This window comes from Hemibagrus wyckioides, linkage group LG14 (assembly GCF_019097595.1).
Source record: "Hemibagrus wyckioides isolate EC202008001 linkage group LG14, SWU_Hwy_1.0, whole genome shotgun sequence".
Lineage (NCBI taxonomy): Eukaryota > Metazoa > Chordata > Actinopteri > Siluriformes > Bagridae > Hemibagrus > Hemibagrus wyckioides.
The window spans coordinates 502,501-521,662 of record NC_080723.1 but is presented as its reverse complement, the minus strand read 5'-3'; the positions used below and the strand labels follow the sequence as shown (position 1 = coordinate 521,662).

General features: G+C 39.5%; 2 protein-coding genes across 10 annotated transcripts in view; both read left to right on the top strand.

Annotated features, from left to right (window-relative positions):
- The window catches only part of kif21a (kinesin family member 21A), a 65,558-nt gene extending 54,307 nt beyond the window's left edge, over positions 1 to 11,251 (top strand). For 5 of the 7 annotated variants that reach the window (XM_058408149.1, XM_058408151.1, XM_058408148.1 and 2 more), the window contains 11 exons: positions 206 to 263; positions 372 to 426; positions 991 to 1,193; positions 2,298 to 2,426; positions 4,669 to 4,805; positions 5,513 to 5,687; positions 6,439 to 6,603; positions 6,770 to 6,887; positions 7,339 to 7,509; positions 7,729 to 7,928; positions 8,748 to 11,251. In XM_058408149.1, the coding sequence (XP_058264132.1) occupies positions 206 to 263; positions 372 to 426; positions 991 to 1,193; positions 2,298 to 2,426; positions 4,669 to 4,805; positions 5,513 to 5,687; positions 6,439 to 6,603; positions 6,770 to 6,887; positions 7,339 to 7,509; positions 7,729 to 7,928; positions 8,748 to 8,835 (1,499 nt within the window). In that variant the 3' untranslated portion in view covers positions 8,836 to 11,251. The remainder of the gene's footprint in view (positions 1 to 205; positions 264 to 371; positions 427 to 990; positions 1,194 to 2,297; positions 2,427 to 4,668; positions 4,806 to 5,512; positions 5,688 to 6,438; positions 6,604 to 6,769; positions 6,888 to 7,338; positions 7,510 to 7,728; positions 7,929 to 8,747) is intronic. The other 2 variants (XM_058408150.1, XM_058408153.1) reach the window with 2 other exon arrangements.
- A 2,146-nt stretch (positions 11,252 to 13,397) lies between these two features.
- cpne8 (copine VIII) overlaps positions 13,398 to 19,162 on the top strand; it is a 57,621-nt gene continuing 51,856 nt past the window's right edge. Inside the window, exon 1 of one of the 3 annotated variants that reach the window (XM_058408787.1) lies at positions 13,398 to 13,605. In XM_058408787.1, coding sequence (XP_058264770.1) covers positions 13,502 to 13,605 — 104 coding nt within the window. In that variant the 5' untranslated portion in view covers positions 13,398 to 13,501. Of the gene's footprint in view, positions 13,606 to 19,051 lie in introns of those variants that run through there. The other 2 variants (XM_058408786.1, XM_058408788.1) reach the window with 2 other exon arrangements.

Below are 19,162 nucleotides of genomic sequence, written 5' to 3'. Positions count from 1 at the left end.
TGGCAACACTGAGCTCATATTATCCTCATTTGCTTTCTCTGTGATTTTAATACACAACCCAACTAAGATTTATGTAACAGTTCTCTTAACTCGAGATGAGGGTGACTCTTGCATCCACTGAAATACAGTAAAACATCTGGAGTGGTCTCTGGAGAACTCAGACCTGTGTACATTTTGACCACTGTTTTGTTTTTGTCCTGTTTAGAGAATGAAGATGACAGTAGCAGTGATGAATCAACACAGAGTCCTGCAGCAGATGGAAAGTACGTCAGCAATCAGGATTTTTAGTCATTTTGTTTTAAAAATATCTCTGCCTTTTTTTTTGTTGGTGTTTTAAGTCTCTTAAGTCTCATTCACTCTGTCTGTTGCAGCACCATGGCCTCTGACCTCATGAAGCTCTGTGGAGAAGCCAAGTCCAGGAGTAAGGTAAGCTTTCTAGGAGTCTGTAAATACTTTCATCAGGGTCATTTATTAATCTCATAGAGGTAAGGCCAGGGGAATGGACCACTCCTGAATCACTCCATTTTTTTTATCTCTCCATACATCCATACTGTTTGTGTAATTATACCAGACAGAATTTTAACAGAAAAGACATTTACACAAAACTTACCTAAAATGGAATTCCACTTTATTTCAAAATTCCCAGAGGTTCTGTCTAGTGGATGAATTATAAAGCAGTTATGGAGGCTCTTCGGTGTCTGTGTATGATGACATAACCTTCCTCCGATCTCAAAAATGTGGCTCGTACAAATTTAGTGCAAACTTTACTAATCATTAATAATACGTTTTTATGAACTCAATCATAAATGAGTTTTGAGTCCATGAGTTGTGTTTATTCCTCAGTACAGGAAAAACCTTTTGTATAGATTGTGATACGTATGGATTAGGTTGAAAAACCGCTTTAAATGAAATCAAACCAGTTGATGATCTCATGTGAGTTTGCCCACAAGTTTTTCTCTGACAGCTAGAATAATGTCTTTGTGTACACAGGCTCGCAGAAGAACCACTACACAAATGGAGTTGCTGTATGCTAACAGCAGTGAGCCTGGCCTTGACACCCCCAGTGGAGAATTCACCAGCCCTCTCCAGCCGATGGCTGAAACTCCTGAAGGTGGCACGGACGAGTCTTTGGGCAGTACTCTCAGGGACTACATGCTCCCTGCTGCTGCATTATCCTCTCGAATGGGTGGCATGTAAGTCGGGGAGCAGAGTCACAAGTCAGCCCATGCATGCACCAGGCCTGCTGTTGCTTAGCTTTATGTTTGCTTGAAGCATTTGCCTAAAATCCACGCTTTTCCAGCACTTTTAATCATGTTTATATCCTCCATGGCATGAATTATTCCCGGAGTGCAGAAGCTTAACTTTAGGCCATGCTAATTCACTGAAGAGTTGAATCAGAATCAGGCATGAATCTAATCGTTAGTCCTAAAGCACTGAAATGTCCAGTCTGTTTAATGAGTTAGATGACCATTATCTTTGACGTTGATCAGCATTTGACTTTAATTCAGTAAAATGACACTGTAGCAAAAAAAAAAAAACCCAAACAAAAAAAATTAATTCATTCTGTAGTTTTGTGGGTTTTATTTCTTACACACGATTATTTTTCATGGAAAATTTCAGTCAATACGTTAGTAATTTATACCTCCATGTCCCGGACCAAGACATAGCAGTTACAGGAGATGAGTAAATGAAGGCAGTAAACGCATCACACAGTGTTTTAGCCACAGCATGTTTACTTTCTCATGGTAATGAACGTGGTGAACGTCTGATCATGAGGAAGTGAACAAAGTGTGCCTTTTATCTTAAATCCCCGAGGATCAGCTCTACATTCATCACACTGCTACATAAAATAACCTTCTTTACTATATAAAACTCTTCCCCTTTACATTTTCAACATGTCAGTGGCCCTAAAATGAATTTGTATTGCAATTAAGCTTGAAACATTTGACATTTAAAATTATGGACAATTAAATTTTAAGCATCAAGTCATGATTTTATGTTGAGGTGTAAGTCATGACATTTCTGTTTAAAAGTGTTCTCTACACACAGTTAGCCTTTATTTGCTTATTTGCTTTATGTGGTGCACACATGAATTCCTGGCTTCACCCTGCACCATCTGACTAATTTATATTCATAACAACAATTACTGACTCTTTTTTATTCAGGTACCAGGTTTGTGTACTTGTTTTGTGTTGCATGCTGGCTTTTATGTCCCCTTTATGTTTTTTATGTTCAGTGGGTGCTTGTGTTTTATTTTATGTTTCTGTGTTTTACGTCATTAATGGAACTAAAACTAGAAACTCTGGCTCCAGACCTCCGTCAGGGCTGGAAAAGCGAGTGCCGGAAGCCTCTCCTCTCACCCGCAGGAAGACCTATGACAAGGGACAAGCAGCAGCCGACAGGGCTAAAGTCCAAGAGATCAAACAGTAAGATCTAGAACCATCCTAGTGGCTGGAGGACAATCCTGCTCCTTCTGTCTGTGTGAGCTAGATTTGGTGTAAATTACCTGCCATATTCGGTGGGCCGGAGAGCGGTACACACAGCAGAATCTCCATTTGGCTCTGAGCGGTTTTTCTCTCTAACCATTTTCCCCTGCTTTTGAAGAAAGCATGCTGTTTTGCTGAGCCGATGTTGCCTGGTGTGAGCGGTCCTACACTGAATGTCTGACAGCCTGGGCTGAAATCAGTAAAGGGCTTATTTTCCATGAATAGCACAGTGTGTTTTTAGGCCCAGTTGGTGCCTGATTGGTGGCCATAGCTGTGGCCTTTATACACATGATCATGGAATGTAAAGTGTGTAGCTCTGAACATTCAGTGTTCAACTTGCCATCAAGTCCAAACCAAATATTTACCTAATTCTGACACAGAATCCTGCAATAACACGCTGTAAACCTCACTATTTCTCTGGAGTTATCCAGAACAGAGGTCCAGTTTGAGCTGAAGATAAACGGCTGGACATGTCTGCCTTTTAAATGCACTGATTTTGTTTTGTTTATTCTTAAATGTATAGCAATAGGAGTTAGAGGTCAGAGAGAAGCTGAGTATGATGTTCTACCATGACTTGTGTGTGTGTGTGTGTGTGTGTGTGTGTGTGTGTTCCTTGCTCCTTTAGCATGGAGAGCAGGATATTTTTCTGACACCATGGTTCATATGATCAGAGCCTCAGCTCAGAAATTATGTAGAGGAACAAGAGCACTACTTCAGCTGCACAGTATATAAATTAGAAATTAGAGTCAGAGTGCTTCTGAGTGGCACAGAAGAAGAGCTTTCACCTCACAAGATTATGAGTTCTAATCCCAGTAATAACACAGCCATTCGAGCCCAAGAGAGCAAAACTGACCCTGCTTTGAGGGAGAGGAGTGGAGTTCTGTCTCTCATCTGTCAGTCAGAGCAACAGACCAGCCAGTTATACGAAGAGGACTGTGTGAATGTTCAGCTGCTCTGTGAAGTAAAAGGAGCAATAGTAGGAAAGGTTGTGGTTGATTTCCTCTGTCTGTGAGGAAGCATGTCTTGCCTTAGTAGGTATCTGTTGTGTGATAGGTAGGAGCTACGATAAAGTGGGAGAAAACAGAGAAAAAAATGGGTCATGTACATTTCTGGCAGATGCCCTTATAGATGAGCAACATTTATCTCTTTTATACCACTGAGCAGGTGAGGGTTAAGGGTCTTGCTCATGGTCTCAGCAGAAGAACCTTGGTGGAGAAGGGATTTAAACTCACAAACATCTGATCAGCAGTCCAACATCTTAACCACTGAGCTACCACTGCCCCAGTATTCCACCCTCAGAGCAGCTCCTCAGCAGGTCTCATGCTGTGTCCCAGTTTTCAGTGGTTAATACCTACCAAAAGTGCACCATGGAAGCACAATCAGTGACCCGGTGGCTGGCCCATGGGCAACTTATAAGACATAAAGGATCAGCTGCTAAGGTTCTAGTGCCAGATACCACAGCAGACCTTCAGAGCTGTTTAGCAGCACAGTGGTGTCCTACACAATAATACACAATATCAGGCAGGTGGTTTTAATGTTATGGCTGATCAGTGTACAATATGGAAATAACACAAGAACACAAATCAGTGTGTTCATAAGTGCAGGTTAGAAATGCAACACATTTCACTGTTTGTACATTAAGGGGTCTACACTGGGCAGTGAATTAACAATAATCTCATATTTTAGTGACACAGCATTAAAATGTAAATATTCTTTGATATTTTAAGACTGAAGATGTGTTTAGATTAGGAGCAGATTATCCAGTACACTGGTTCATGTCACTCCTGTTCAGGGAAGGAGTCCATGTCTAATCTACAGAGCATTAAAGCACTTTGGCACGTGTTTGTTCTGCCTTTATAAAATTAGTGTAGGTTCTTTCTGGACCTGAGACACAGAGGTTGGCTCTTTTTCATGAGATAAAGGTCTGGTTTTAGTCATATCTTACTGTGGACCTGTCTGTTTTTGATTTCTTTTTCTGTTGTAGCATGTGGCTGAAATGCTGAGCAGTGGAGCATGCGTATCCCTGCATGCTGTGTTATAGTGTTATCTTACAGATCACTATATTTAAATGATGGCTGCTGTTCGTGTGAAGAAACGCATGCAAGATGAATCGCTTGCTGTGGATGAAATCAGCTGTGTTTCGTCTGCACGCAGTCTGACTGTTTATATGTGTGTTTCTTAGAGGAGTGATAAACCCAGTTCCTGCGTCGAAGAGCAATCGCGGCGGGACTCTGCAGTGTGTGCATGTGGCTGAGGGCCACAGCAAAGCCGTGTTGTGTGTGGACTCCACTGATGACCTCCTCTTTACTGGATCTAAAGGTCTGACTCACATGTCTGACTCCGGTCCCCGTGGCTATGACGATCCTTTCACTTGGTGTTTTTGAAAACCTCTCAAAATATTCTCATGTCTTAGATTTTCTTAGATGATCAAATTGCAAACTTTCTCCTCTCCTACAAAGATTTAAACGAATTAAGGAAATAATTTCCTTAATTAAAAGGAAATAAATATGTTTCATGGTTATATTATATTTCACATTTTTGCACTGGAAGAACATTGAGGGATTGCCTTAATTAGCAGTGTAGTGTAATATAACAAAAAATAGATTTAAACCAAGATATGTAAAGAAAAATAAGAGCACTTGCTAAAATAAAATATAAAAAATGACAACCAAAAAATTAATTACACAATCAACTAAAGAAATTTCAAATAAAAAGGTGATTATTAATGGAGCTTTTACAGTGTCAGAAAAAAAAACATAAAAATCCACAATTAAATGGAGAAAAATAAGGAAAATAAAGCAATAAACAGTCAGATTAAAATGAAGTTAAAAGTTAAATTAATTCTTTGACTAATAAAAGGTCAGGAGTAAATTAAAAGTAATTAATAACAGAGATATGTTTCTGAGCTCTTTTTCTACGCGTTATAAAAGGAAAGTTTCACATGTTCCCTGAACACACTATGTCGCTGTTATCATGTAATTGTCGTCATATTTCTCTGATCAGTGCATTGTCTGTTCTCCCCTCAGACCGTACGTGTAAGGTGTGGAATCTGGTGACTGGACAGGAAATCATGTCTCTGGGTGGTCATCCCAACAACGTGGTGTCAGTGCGCTACAGCTCCAGCATGGTATTCACCGTCTCCACCTCCTACATCAAAGTGTGGGACATCCGTGACTCGGCAAAGTGCATCCGCACCCTCACGTGAGTTCTCTAAAGCCCTCACATTTCCCACGGCACATACTGTAATGCAGCCACCTCACGAGAGAGTAAATAAAATGTAAATCCAAAACAAACCAATAATGAAATCCAAATCCAACACAGCTCAAGCAGAAACACAGACTGAATCATCAAGTGTCCCTTTAAATTAGCTGCAGTACGAACAAGGCACACAGGGACAGCAGCAGCACCGGGGCACTGGTCACTCAGGAGATTACAGCCTCTGTTGGATGTGTTTAAAAAGTAAATCTAATCGCTGAAACTCTGTGTTCTGTTAAATCCACCCTAAATCTTTATCAAGCTGTTCTTAAATTCTCTTCTGGAAATGATTTAGAATGAACAGACACTACAGAAATTCATCAGAAAAATTGTCCCAATATATTGTTGACAATGAATAGCTACAGAATATTTGTGCACAGTATTAGCAATATAATTTAATGGCAGTGTAAATACTAAGATGAAATATTAAATGTGATAACAATATAACAAACTGACAGACTGGGCTAGAAGGAGCATGTGTATTTATGATGTTCACACTCATCTGATAAGTGTCAGGGGGATGAATACTTTTCTAATCCGTCGTTTGTTAGGAGCTTCAACCAGCATAACTCTTACAACAGCAGGTCTTAGGCAGAATTCATGTCCTAAGCTTAAGTAATGAGTGCTATTGGAATGAACTGCACCAAAAAGCAGGCATCTTTATTTAAATAATAATGCATCTCCTTTCCTTTCTCAGATCCTCTGGGCAGGTGAGCACAGGTGATGCGTGTGCAGCTAACACCAGCCGCACAGTGACTACAGCCTCTGGAGAAAACCAGATCAACCAGATCGCCCTTAACCCTACAGGCACAGTGCTGTACGTGGCAGCAGGCAACTCCGTCCGCATGTGGGACCTGAGGAGGTACACACTCTCAGATCATCAAGACTACGCTTACTACAGCTGATTAGTTTATTTGGTTGTATTTAAAAATATGCAACAGTTTGTCCTTATACTGTATTTCTTAACTTTCTCGCATGTTGGTGACAGGAATTTAACATGTTTATATTTTCTCTCTTGTTATCTTAAGGTTTGTCTCAACAGGAAAACTTACAGGTCATCTAGGTCCAGTCATGTGTTTGACCGTGGATCACTCTGGCAACAGCCAAGATCTGGTCATCACTGGCTCCAAGGATCACTACATCAAGGTGTGTGTCTCGCCAGGCTGAAGCCTTTTAATACACTCAGTGATCTATTAGACATCTGTCTGGTCATCTGTTTTGACCGTGTACAACACTGATAAATAAGAGCCATGTGAAAGTGCTTTATTGATGTTACTGTAGGATTTGCCCTTCATTGTGAGAATACTGTGTATAGTGAATAGAAATGAATTGGAAATCTTGAAAAGTGTGTATTAGAGAGGCATTTATAATAATATTTAGTTTATGATTTCATCAAAATATAATAAAATGCTTCCTCCTAAAGCAGCACAGTTCACTGTATATGAGATGAATGTATAATAAAGCACTGATGCTGATTTTAAATTACAGCATACTTAATATTTAATAACTGGGATTGTTTTTCAGAGCGATGTAGTGCTAATGACGTTTATTTTCGGACATTTCTTCAGCTAATTTAAAACATGTCGTATGTTTGTAGATGTTTGATGTAACAGAAGGAGCTTTAGGCAGCATCAGTCCTGCGCATAACTTCGAGCCTCCGCACTACGATGGGATCGAGTCAGTGGTGGTGCAGGGGGACTGTCTGTTCAGTGGCTCCAGGGACAATGGAATCAAAAAATGGGACCTGGCTCGCAAAGACCTACTGCAGGTAAGCTCGATAAATTGAAAAGCCGCCTGCTGCATGCTAGAGAGATGATTATTGATCAGTCATGCAGTAAGTGAATTTGGTCAAAGCTGCAGTGCTGCACGTACAATCTAAAACGAAATCAATAAGACAGCTGAGAGTGTTTCTGAGAGTGCTCGCTTTTATTAGTGTATGTATTGGATTGGAAAAGTGAAGTGTGTGTGTGTGTGTGTGTGTGTGCAGCAAGTCCCTAACGCTCATCGGGACTGGGTGTGTGCGCTTGGCGTGGTGCCAGGTTCTCCTGCCCTGCTGAGCGGCTGTAGAGGAGGAGTGTTGAAGCTCTGGCACACGGACACACTGAGCGCGCTCGGAGAACTCCGGGGACACGAGAGCCCCATCAACAGCATTTCTACTAACAGCAGCTTATTGTTTACTGCGTCTGAGTGAGTAACAACACACACACACACACACACACACACTGGGGCTGTCAGAATTAATTTCACTGTTCAAATACTATCTACATTTTATTAATATTTATGTTCAATACTAAATAATCCACTGAATCATTTATGTCCAATTTTCTCCTTATTTACCTAATATAATATTAACATACACATAATACACTTTTTATTACCTGTAATTTCTTTTATATAAAATAGAATAATGACCATATAATAAAACACAATGACCAGAGTGTATAAGTAAAAAGAGATATTACATTTTAAAGTAGTCTGTTTTAAAATAGCTGTTTATAAAAGTCACACATTTGCTCTGGTTTAATTCTAGATGGATTTTTATTGGTAATATTAAACACTCAGTGGATCATACAGTGTATTATGAATATTATAAACTGTAAACATGAGGTTAGTCATAGCTGTATCTGCGAGTCGCAAAAAATGAAAAATAAAAACCCTCTGCAGGAAATATTCAGGATGGCAGAAGTGATTTTATTTTACTGTGAAGAGTCATTTTCTCAGCAATAAAAACATGCTGAAAGCAAATAAATAAAAACAACATGATCATGAAAGCTTATAATATTAATCATTATATTATTATTATTATTATTATTATTATTATTATTATTATTATTATTATTATTATTTTTATTAATCATCATCTTCATCTTCTTTGCTTAGGAGACGGAATTAGCAGAATCTGATTAATATCGCTTTTATTGAAAGTTTGAAGAACTGGAATAGAATTAAGACAGGACAGCTCTAAAACACAATATTTTAACAAGCCTATTTTTCCCCCCTGTGCAGTGATCGAACGGTGAAGATCTGGCGTGCGAGAGGAAGTCTGGACAGCACTGACATGACTGACGTTACTGATGAACCCTGCAGCAACTGACTGTCCTCTCGTGTGGCTTCTCGTCCTCGTACTCTGCCCTCTCCCGCTGAAACAGGACACCTGATGTACACCAACATAGAAGAATAACGCCTGAATAAAAGTGGACGTAAAACAGACTGGAATCCGCTACGTTCCCACCGCCAACGTTCTCGTGTGGCCTTGAAATGTGTCTTAAAAGTTCATCAATGCTATGGAAGATAGCTAAAGCCAATCAGTACAAAGTAAAGCTCCTTTAGACTTCTCTGTATTGATCCTGATTAGCCGCTGGGAGAACCCTGCTGCACGGGGTTTAGTTAGATGTGATGAGAGAAGGAACCGGACTGTCTGTAGCTGGCCTCAGTAGGCCGGTTCTCTGAGCTTGTACGTGAACTCGTGCTTCTAGACCATTGCACAAGCACTGGGCGCTTTACACACATGATTCATACTGAGTAGCTGTAGCTTAGCATTAAGTGGACTAACTGGAATCACCATGCCTTTAAAATTTATCTATATGTTTGAGCCTGAAAATCATTGGTGACCAAAGTGTGGAGCTCAGCTGTACTACAATCATTAACTTATTAACAAGTCCAATAATAATAATAATAATAATAATAATAATAATAATAATAATAATAATAATAATAATGCATTCTGTAGATATAGTATGTTCCTCTCTCCTTGTGTTTTTGTCTTAAGCCCTACTCGAGCTGGATTAGTTTTACTTGGGAAGGTACTCTAATGTATTTTCATAATCATAATTGGTCGAGAGATCACTCTGCCACGATGACCGAGTGCATTAACGCCAGGGTTTGGTCAAGCATAGCTCTCCCTCAGTCATGTTAGATAATGCACTAACTAAACCTGGGAGAAGTGTGCTGTGTTGTTGTTATTGGGTTGCTGTGCCTGAGGTAGAATTCTGACATGGATGTCCAGGATATGACATGTCTAACCTGACTATCTGTGCTAATTAGATGAAAATGATACAGATGCTTTACCCTGACCAGAAAATCCCCTTAAATGACATTACTGGACCTACTTAAATAAATCAAGTCTAGCTCAATATGCTTATTTTATCAAGCCTTCACTAGCTTTTGTGTTAAATGTCCTTGAGCCTTCTTGTTAACACCTGGCTGATGTTGTGCTAGCTTCGACACACTTAACTAGTTCCTGTAGGGTGTGGATGTGGATATAAGAGGAGTGCAGCGGTCTCTGTGTGCTGATCTACACATCCACCTGCTTCTGTTTCAGTCACATTTAATCATATTCATCTGTGGCATAAATACATATATAGCCTGAGTAGTAGTGTTGATATATGTAGTTACAGTAGATAACTCCAGTATGTTGTGCGATCATGTCTTAGCCTGTAGCTAACTAACACACAGGGAAGCCTTGGCTTATAACCAGAAACAGCAGAGCAGGGTTTGAGGAATGACTGCAGTGTATGTGTTTAAACCTTCTCTTTCTGAAGGACTGAGCTGTGTAGTGACCGTTTGAGTTATTCTGCTCACTGGATGTGTTTGTGATGTCCTGTTTGTTGTAGCTGACTGACATGTTAGCAAGCTAAATGTCAGATGCCACATAAATTAAATGCCATCTGTCAAAATCCCACGCCACTATGTGTGCGTGTGTAGTGTGTGTGTGCGCATGTGTAAGTTATTGTAAGGGTAAATCTGAGGTGAAATATGACCCACTGGACACTGCAAATAGCTTCCATCAAGCTGTTCTGGGCATTTGTGCGGCCCGAACCATGGCTTTGCAGTGAAGTCGTGCCTAACCCTCGTGTGATCTCTGTAGCAGTAAACCATGTTGTCCACTGGAGGGAGGTCTCATACCTCTGCTCCTCTAACGCTCTAAACATCGTATTCAATATATCCTTTATTTGTGCGCGAGTCTGGCTTATACTTGAAGAATCAGCCCTATGGTCACTTTTGTTCTTTTGTAAAAAACTGTGTTCATCAGTGTACAGGTGACTGTCTCCTGTCTCGCTTGGCTCTCAATATTATTATAACATGGCTGTACCTGTGTACAGGACAGTGTAGTGGCTGAATAAAAGGCTAGACTGTCATTCTATGCCCACTGCTCGTTCTATGGCGTAGTCCTCATAACAAAAGCATGAACATCATGGAGAAGGTGAAATATTTATCACCTCGATGCACTTGTGACAACTTTATTCTCTTGGAAGATATTTTTTCATTCCTGTCTGAGTGGCAATGTCAAAATGCACCTGACCCACCAACATGGTTTTCCTCATCTGTGTAGGTGAATTATTTATGAGGAAAGTATAAAAGGCATTTTCTCTGGTAGAAGTTCCTCCATGCTGTCAAAGTTGTCCCATCTTCTCTGCATTGTTTTTTATTTTTAAATCTTCTGTGCATTCTTGTCATTTTGGCTCGTACTACTCTAAGTTTCCTTTGCAGTTCTGAATAAAACATGAAAAAACTAATAATGCGTCCGTCTGTTCTATTAAACCCACTGCATTGGTATGCAAAGAATCTTTCTACTGTAAAATCTGGCAAGCTGTTCTTGCCTCTGGGTGACCACAGGCATCTCCCCAATGCCATTCATTAAGACTCATAAGCATGCATGTGAGCTATTTGGAACCCTCAACGCGTTCCTGAATGATTTTAGGCCAATGATCAAATTCTCATTTGTCTGATTACACTCAGTTGGAGTTTTTGCGTAACATTTCAATAAACTGCCAATGAATCCTTCATTAACATTTAGATTGCAGTTGCTGTGCTAATCCAGGATCTGATTGCGACTGAACAGAAATCAGAAAGCTTAACTCTGCTCATAACCCACGGATGCCAAGAAGCCATCAGCGGCTTTGTGCGGTGCAGATGATGTCACCTGATGCCCATCGAGAAGCGCTTTACCTCAATGGTGACTTCCAGGGGCATTCATGTTAACATTTTAAAACGTGTTAAGTTAAATATAGCATCTGGCCTCAGTATGTCATCAGACTTGCATGAGGGAAAGGAGGCACTGATGCATAGCAGGTCAGAGGCCAACTCTCTCTCTTCCTGCTGGAATTTAAGATGAGTCACGCATCTTCTCATATTTTCCTGTATATTTTATTTCATTAATGCCTTGGACAGCATGAGCAAAATAATTTGGTTTAGAAATTACATTACAAATCATAAAGAAAAGCTGGTACCTTTAAACACATCATACGATTGCTTTGTGGGAGTAAAATTTGTGAGTAGAGTCTATTTGTTGTACAGTTTGTCAGCTCCTCTCTCTACCCTGACCTTCAGTGAAAAAAAACCTCTATAAGACCACCTCAGACCTATCTAGCTGGATTAACCACTGCAGCTTTACTGACAGGGGCATCTTAGTGTTTTTTTTCTTGTGTTAATGTCACTGCTGGGGTGAGAAACTGTCAGTGGCAACCAAGCATATCTAACCAGCAAAAGTGCTGTGGTCCATTAACTGACCCTGATAGAGGATGGAGGATGACAGACATAAGGTCTATGTCTGTAACCCTGTAAGAAATGCCTTAACTCATTCTGCCATGGCATCATGGTTGCTTTATTAATGTGGCCTATAAGCATACACACATTCTCAGAAATAAAGTACTTTCCCTTGTAGCTGGGATGGAGTCTCATGGGTAGATCTTTTGTACCTTTGATTTGTATCTTTATACCTTTAAAAGCAGTGTATGGTGCATAATTGGACCTTAAGGAACACTTATGCACCTTTAAAGTTGTACAGTAAAAATATCTTTCCCAGGTACAGTACAGAGATACTTAAATACACACAAAGGTACAAAACATTCACCCTTGATGATATAACACCAGCGATCAGGAAAGGTATCTTAATTACAGAAGGGTGATAAAGTTAGGACCAGGTTAGGTTTTTGGTGGACACTCCATAAGGGACCGTCCACACACTTTCACATTCATGTCCTGTGTATTGCATACTTTAAATCGTTTTAGAAAATAATTCACTAAAAATCAATTTTTAAATTGTAAAAATAGTAATCTCCTAGGATAAATGACTTACTACATGTTGAATTTTCTCTGTATGTTGCATTAAATGGAAGTTAATTAAAATAATTCACTAAAATGTTCATGACTTAGAAATGTCAGTTTAATGTCCACACCACGCTGCAGCCTCGTGCATGTTATTTATGTAATTATTGTTATATTATATTATGTTGTATTCGTAGTACGGTCACTTCTGAAGTCTGTGGGAAGGAAAACCCAATTTCCCCAAATCTCGACCCTAAAACTTTCGCAGGCTTATTTCTGAGAGGTAATAGCTGCAGGCTGAGATAGACTCACACCAAAACAACACAGACACCAAGATGCCACCCAAATATCATCATCTGGTCATCTGGTCATCAGTGATCCTCTGCTACTCCCTTTCCAATAAAGGACAATAGATTGTAGATATAATGCAGTGTAGGTGTACTGAGGGTACTGTAGTCTTCAGGAAATGGAATGTGTTCCACTAATCTGTAACCTACATAAGGAAGAGCGCAGTACTGGATGAACACAATATAATCTTTACCGTCATGGAAAATGATGGAAATAGTGATCCCGCCTCTCTCTCTCTCTCTCTCTCTCTCTCCTGAATTTCCAGCTCGCCTGTGACGTAGCGCGCGTGTCCGCCGACCCACAGCGGCGCCGGGGATGGAAACGAGCTCTCCTCACCAAAAGCTCTCCTAGTGTCACATCAAGCCATGTGTTCGACGAACAGTTTTCCGAATTTGGCCAGTATCGGCGACTGGGAGACCCTCATCTCTGCCATTCCCGCCACCAAAGTTGAGCTGACTGTGTCGTGCAGGTGAGTGAAGCGCGCGCGCTCCGACTGCCTCTGTCACGGGCGCACGCGGACACATCTGGCAGGAAACCAGAGGAAAAGGTTTAAAGCTCTGCAGTTAGAGGTGTTTTGTGGTTACTGCCAGTGTTATGTGTTCTTTATCAGCATGTGTATTCTGGTTTCACGCCACATTTACAGAAACGCTTAGTCGCGTCTTCCTGAGCCTCTTTCGTGTGACATAAGGTGTAAACGGAGTCTCCCTTACACAACCGACACCGGTGATGTAGTCTAATCACGCCTTTTCACATCACATGCTGAATACTGAGTTGTTGATTTCTTTTCTGTTCAGTACTCTGTGCCCTCAGTAGCTGTATGTTGAGAAGTTGCAGGTTGCAGTCATCGTGCAGCTCCATGCAGCCTGCTGCTGCTGTGTTTGTGCCTTGCTGTGGTATTGTCATGATTGTTCATTATTACTGTTCCAAGGAGACAGCCCTCATATTTCTTAATTAGCATTGCAAGATGTAGAATAAGAGCTAGCTTCTAATTGAGCAAATTAGGCATTCAGTTCATCTTATTAAGAACATGAAGGACAGCACTGCATGGAGGAAGAATTCAGCTGACTTGGTGCTATAATATTTATGCAATATATTCCTAATAGCAGAGATGTTTTTTTTTGTTGGTTTGCTTCAGTGCTTCCAGACAATTATTTTCATCACAGTCTCTGGATTCATTTCCATCAGCTCCTCAGAATTCAATCCTGACTGGTTGAAATCTGGAACTGTTTTCACACAGTGTTGTAATTTCCCCTGACACGATACCATCATCACTGGTTTGATTGAACATCCTGACTGAAATGAAAAAGAATTAGAGAGTGACTTTAGATTGTATTCTGGAGCGAGGCAAGAAATCTGGGGAGTCTTGAGAAACATGTTCATCTATTTCTGAAGGTAGTGAAATAATATTACTTAACCAAAGGAAGCTGATTATACAGTGTTCATTTTAATATATCCACCTGCTCTCAGTGTTTGTTTATTCATCGCTGAAATATGTAGATTTTAAATAATTGCTTGTGGAAGTGCTTTTTGATTTCTCTGTGTGTAAAAATACACCTATAATGAAAGACAAGTATAATATCTTTTGTGGAGAAGAAAAATGATTGCATTTCACAGTTCAGTGGTCTGTGATAAAGCTGAACTTTGAGTGAAAAAAGTCAGGTTATTAAGGTTAGATAGCAGATTAACTAAAACACTGCATTTTTTTAGTAGAGCAAGTGGACGTTCTCCAGCATCATTAAAAACTCTCATAAATTGATGTTAGATTTTGCCAGTTAGGGGTGTGTATTTGTGTGTGTGTGTGTGTGTGAGAGAGAGAGAGATAGAGAGAGAGAGAGAACATCTTTTTCATTTAATATATTTTAAGCTATGGATGTAAAAACATTTGTACAGTGGTTATATTTGTTAATTAATCAGTTCTGTCCTTCAGTGTAACTTTACTTAAGTCCCATTTTTCCTTAAATAGTATGTTACCCTTTATTACCCAGGTTAGACCACTTTTTGCAGAATAAAACACATGGCAGTGGTTTTGTTACATAACTTAATAGATCCTGCACTGGTTTCTCCAGCCTCATTCTCTCCAGTCGGTTAGACGCTGAAGCTCCAGCTCCGATGATGTATGTGATTATTATAGTTAATATTCATCCTTGGTGCTCAATTAAATGGAACGTAATTGTAATTTGACCATCTAACACCATTTAACACCCCTGTTAAGGAAAAAAAGTATTTTAATTCAGTAGCTAAACTTGTAAATAATTGCTTACCACCATCATCTGGCTGTAATTTTCTGAAATGGTTTGTCAAAAAAAGTCAGGAGTTACATAAAGCTGGCTCAAAATCCAGTCCACACCCCCTCGTTCTGATTGGTTGGATGTTAGAGGTCCAAAGTGATTAATTTTTCTCCTTTTCACAGAACCACTGACACTAAGGTTTTTCCTCTGAGCAGATATTTTAGTGAAGCTGCCTGAATGTAACTGGACCAGGAGTGTTCTGACCTGAAATCACTGATCTCGCCTTTAAGTCCAAAATTGCAGGATCTGCAGAACTGTAACATTGCTGCCAACCTGGCACCAGCTGCGGGCGCGGCAAAAATAACCTGATAAATTTATTAGCGAAATGCATACGGTTTCTAGTTTATTCGATCGTCTCAGAGATTATAGATCCAAACAGTGAACTTTCAGCCTTTTAGTTTCAAGCTAAGGTTAGATGTGTGTTAAACTCTTGAACTAAACTCTTGCACAGTATTTTAGCTGAAAACAGAAGCTATATTTCCGTCTCACACTGATCCTCATCTTTCAGTTCTCCTGTTAATTGTCTAAAATAAAGAATTGTCTGTATTGACATGTATGGCTGTTGCATATTGAAGACTGCTGCTCTGTAGGAGTCTGGTCAATAAATGCAAACAGAGGAAGGAGAAAATAAAGGTGAAATAAATCACATTTTAGAGCAAAGAGCACAGAAAATCTTAACACTGCGTACCGTCCCCAAGAGCGCAGTCACCAGCAGGAGGTCGGGTTCTAAGATAATATTTTTTTCCTATTCAAATCCTAACTGATATAATGTCTGTATATTGAATAAAAAGTCATTGTTTGTAGATTAACTTCAACACCATCAGATCAACACCATCAACTTCGACTGCATTTCTTACAGAAATCTTGTCCATGTTAAAGCATCTGGTCTCTCAGACTGGTTATAATGTTCCATGAAAAGATGACAGTAATGGACAATGCTTCTTTAATATGATTTGCACACCACCGTCCGGTCACTGATGTCATCTTAAAGACTGGTGTTTAAATGAGACAGCTTCCTGATACCCGATCAGCCGGACATCATGGTGACATTTCCTTAAATTTTAATTGTTTTTGAAGGTGGACAGAGAGCATTGTTTAACAGCTTGATTTAGCAAACACATCAACTTTTTGTATAATTCATGAACTGTACATGCAAATTTATTCATTTTTGAATGACACAAAAATATTATCTTGAATCTCATTCTGTCTCCGGAGTCGTGTGCAGTGTTTAAACCAGACGAAAAAACAGCCAACTTTCTGATGATTTGTAAATGGCCTCGTGGATGTGAGCCAGGTCTGAGCTATATGATTGACTTGGCCATTCAAGGGCACTATACAGCCTTACTGACTCAGTCTGACTGGGGCCTCAGTGGTCATAAGCTCTGGTTTACTCTTCAGCAGCATCAGGCTGGCACTGATGGACCCCTGAACAAGTTCCTTAACCCTTTCTGCTCCAGGAGCACTGTGTTATGGCTGACTCTGTATTCTAACCCCACCTTCCTAAATGTAAAGAAAAGAATTTCACTCCACTGTAATAAATGTGTGACATAATAAAATGTGTGAAATACGGAGACAATGAAAATGGAGTGTGTATAAATTTGGATGAATTATGACTTGAGTCAGAAAGTTAGACATTATTTCATACTCAGTATTGCCATTAATTATGTTTTAAAGATAACTGATCAGTAAATGAGGTTTTAGCCTCTGAATCGTTCCCTTGCCTCCCACAGACACAGATAGTGGCAAAAGCATGTGATCTAATGAAATCCTGACCAAATTGGAATCTATATATACTTACAGGCTTAATGAGCCAGGGATATTAGCTTGTTTACGACTCTGTCACTGCCAAACCTTTATGGATTAGTTTAGCACTGAAGATCATTTTCAGTCTTTATGGACGATAATAGTACATCTCATGATTTTTTTTTTCAATAGGAGCTCTTTTAAATGAGAATAAGGATAGCAACTCTTAAAAGTGCAAAAAATAAAACTGAGCAGGTGAAAAATGAAGGCGACGTAAAGACCAGAGTGCAGAAATAGCATTCCTGTGTTCATCAGACTGCAATTGCAGGTGACAGCCAGCCTGTAACCCAGCTGGCTGACCTTATCTATCTGACTGTAAACAAATCACTTCCAGGAAGAATAGGTTCCGTCTCCTTTATGCCTGAGATCGCCTTAGAATTCTAATCATGCCTCTGGTGTACATAATGGATCATTTATATAAAAATCATGACTTTTCTATTTCTGTACCTCACAATAGAGCATAGATTATCCATGCCAGAGCTATTATACATCATATGGACACGACGTTTTGAATACTGAAAACAAATATAGTACTGACCCCAAGGAGTGGCACATTGTAATGCAACAGATTGACCTCTATATGTCCAAAATGAATTCAACAGGCTATATCATTAACTCTGCACTACGTATATGTATATCCTCATGAATACGGGTTTCATCTGGTGTGTTTTGTAATGGTAATCTCTGTTCTTATGACAGCAGGCTTCAAAGATGATTCTTTCTTTTCCTCCAAAGACTTGAAGATAATGATAAAAACCATATGCAGATTTCTCCTGGCTGGAGTCTCTTTCAGAAGTACATTTACTGCCACATTAGTTTCTTTGTAAAAGTGCTTCCTGTTGCTCTCAGGATTTAAATGTGCTAAAAGTGACCATGACCATTTTTTCTCATCAGTACGGCATAATAGACTTATCAAGAGTAATTACAGGACAGCCGGTGACCTTTGTGTGTAAGCTGTTTGTTTTGACTCGTCATATTGAGGTGAAGTAAATCTGTTGTATAAGCTCGCTTGGGGGGTGGGGGGGGGGTTGGAACTTTACATTTAGTGAGTTTGTATTATTGTCATTAGACATGTTTTAATAAATAAACCTGAAATTTGTGGAAGAATTCAGCATGCATTAATTCTTACAAATTAGTAGCAATTTCCACAAATAAAAGTTTATTACAAACTGCATGGATTTAGAATGGGTTTAGAGTTACACATTTTCTTCCAAATTAATTTGGGCAGCATTGGAGAAAATCTACCCAGACCCAAACATCAGAAAAATGTCTCATGAAAGCAAGAAAAAATGAACAAAGCCTCATGGGTAACACTTTACAAATAACAGTACATTAATTATTTACATTAATACTGTAATTGATTCTTACTTTAATATGAGCTAATGATGAGTTAAGGCATGTATAGCTGACCTTAACTACAACACCAGTCTTATTAAATTCTGTGTGAATAACGACCACCTTAAATACATGTCTGTTAGTTGATGTATAAATAAACACATAGGGGTTAAACCTACCTAAATCACCCATGTGCTGTAAGACACACTTAATTTAATTTTAAATTGTTCACTCTTTTGGGCAGTGGAGCAGTGTCCGAGCAACTCACAGCACATACTAGTACTACAGAGGGGTTCGAAGTGGACTGGATGAATGATGCAAAATGGGTTGAGATTAGATCATCAGTGTTTATCATTAGTGTGTCTTTCTACACTGGATAAGAAAGATAAACGTAAATTATGAAAGTAATCCAGTGATGTTTGTAATCTAGCCATGGGGGTCACAGTCCAGTGACTTCTGTGCCAGTCCCAAGCCTGGATAAACAGAAAGGGTTGCAAAATTTAATCATGCGAATTGTCAGTACTCTGAAAAAGATGTTGAGGTTCTCTTTGGGAGGGACACGGTTGGACAGGATTAGGAACAAGTACATCAGAGGGACGG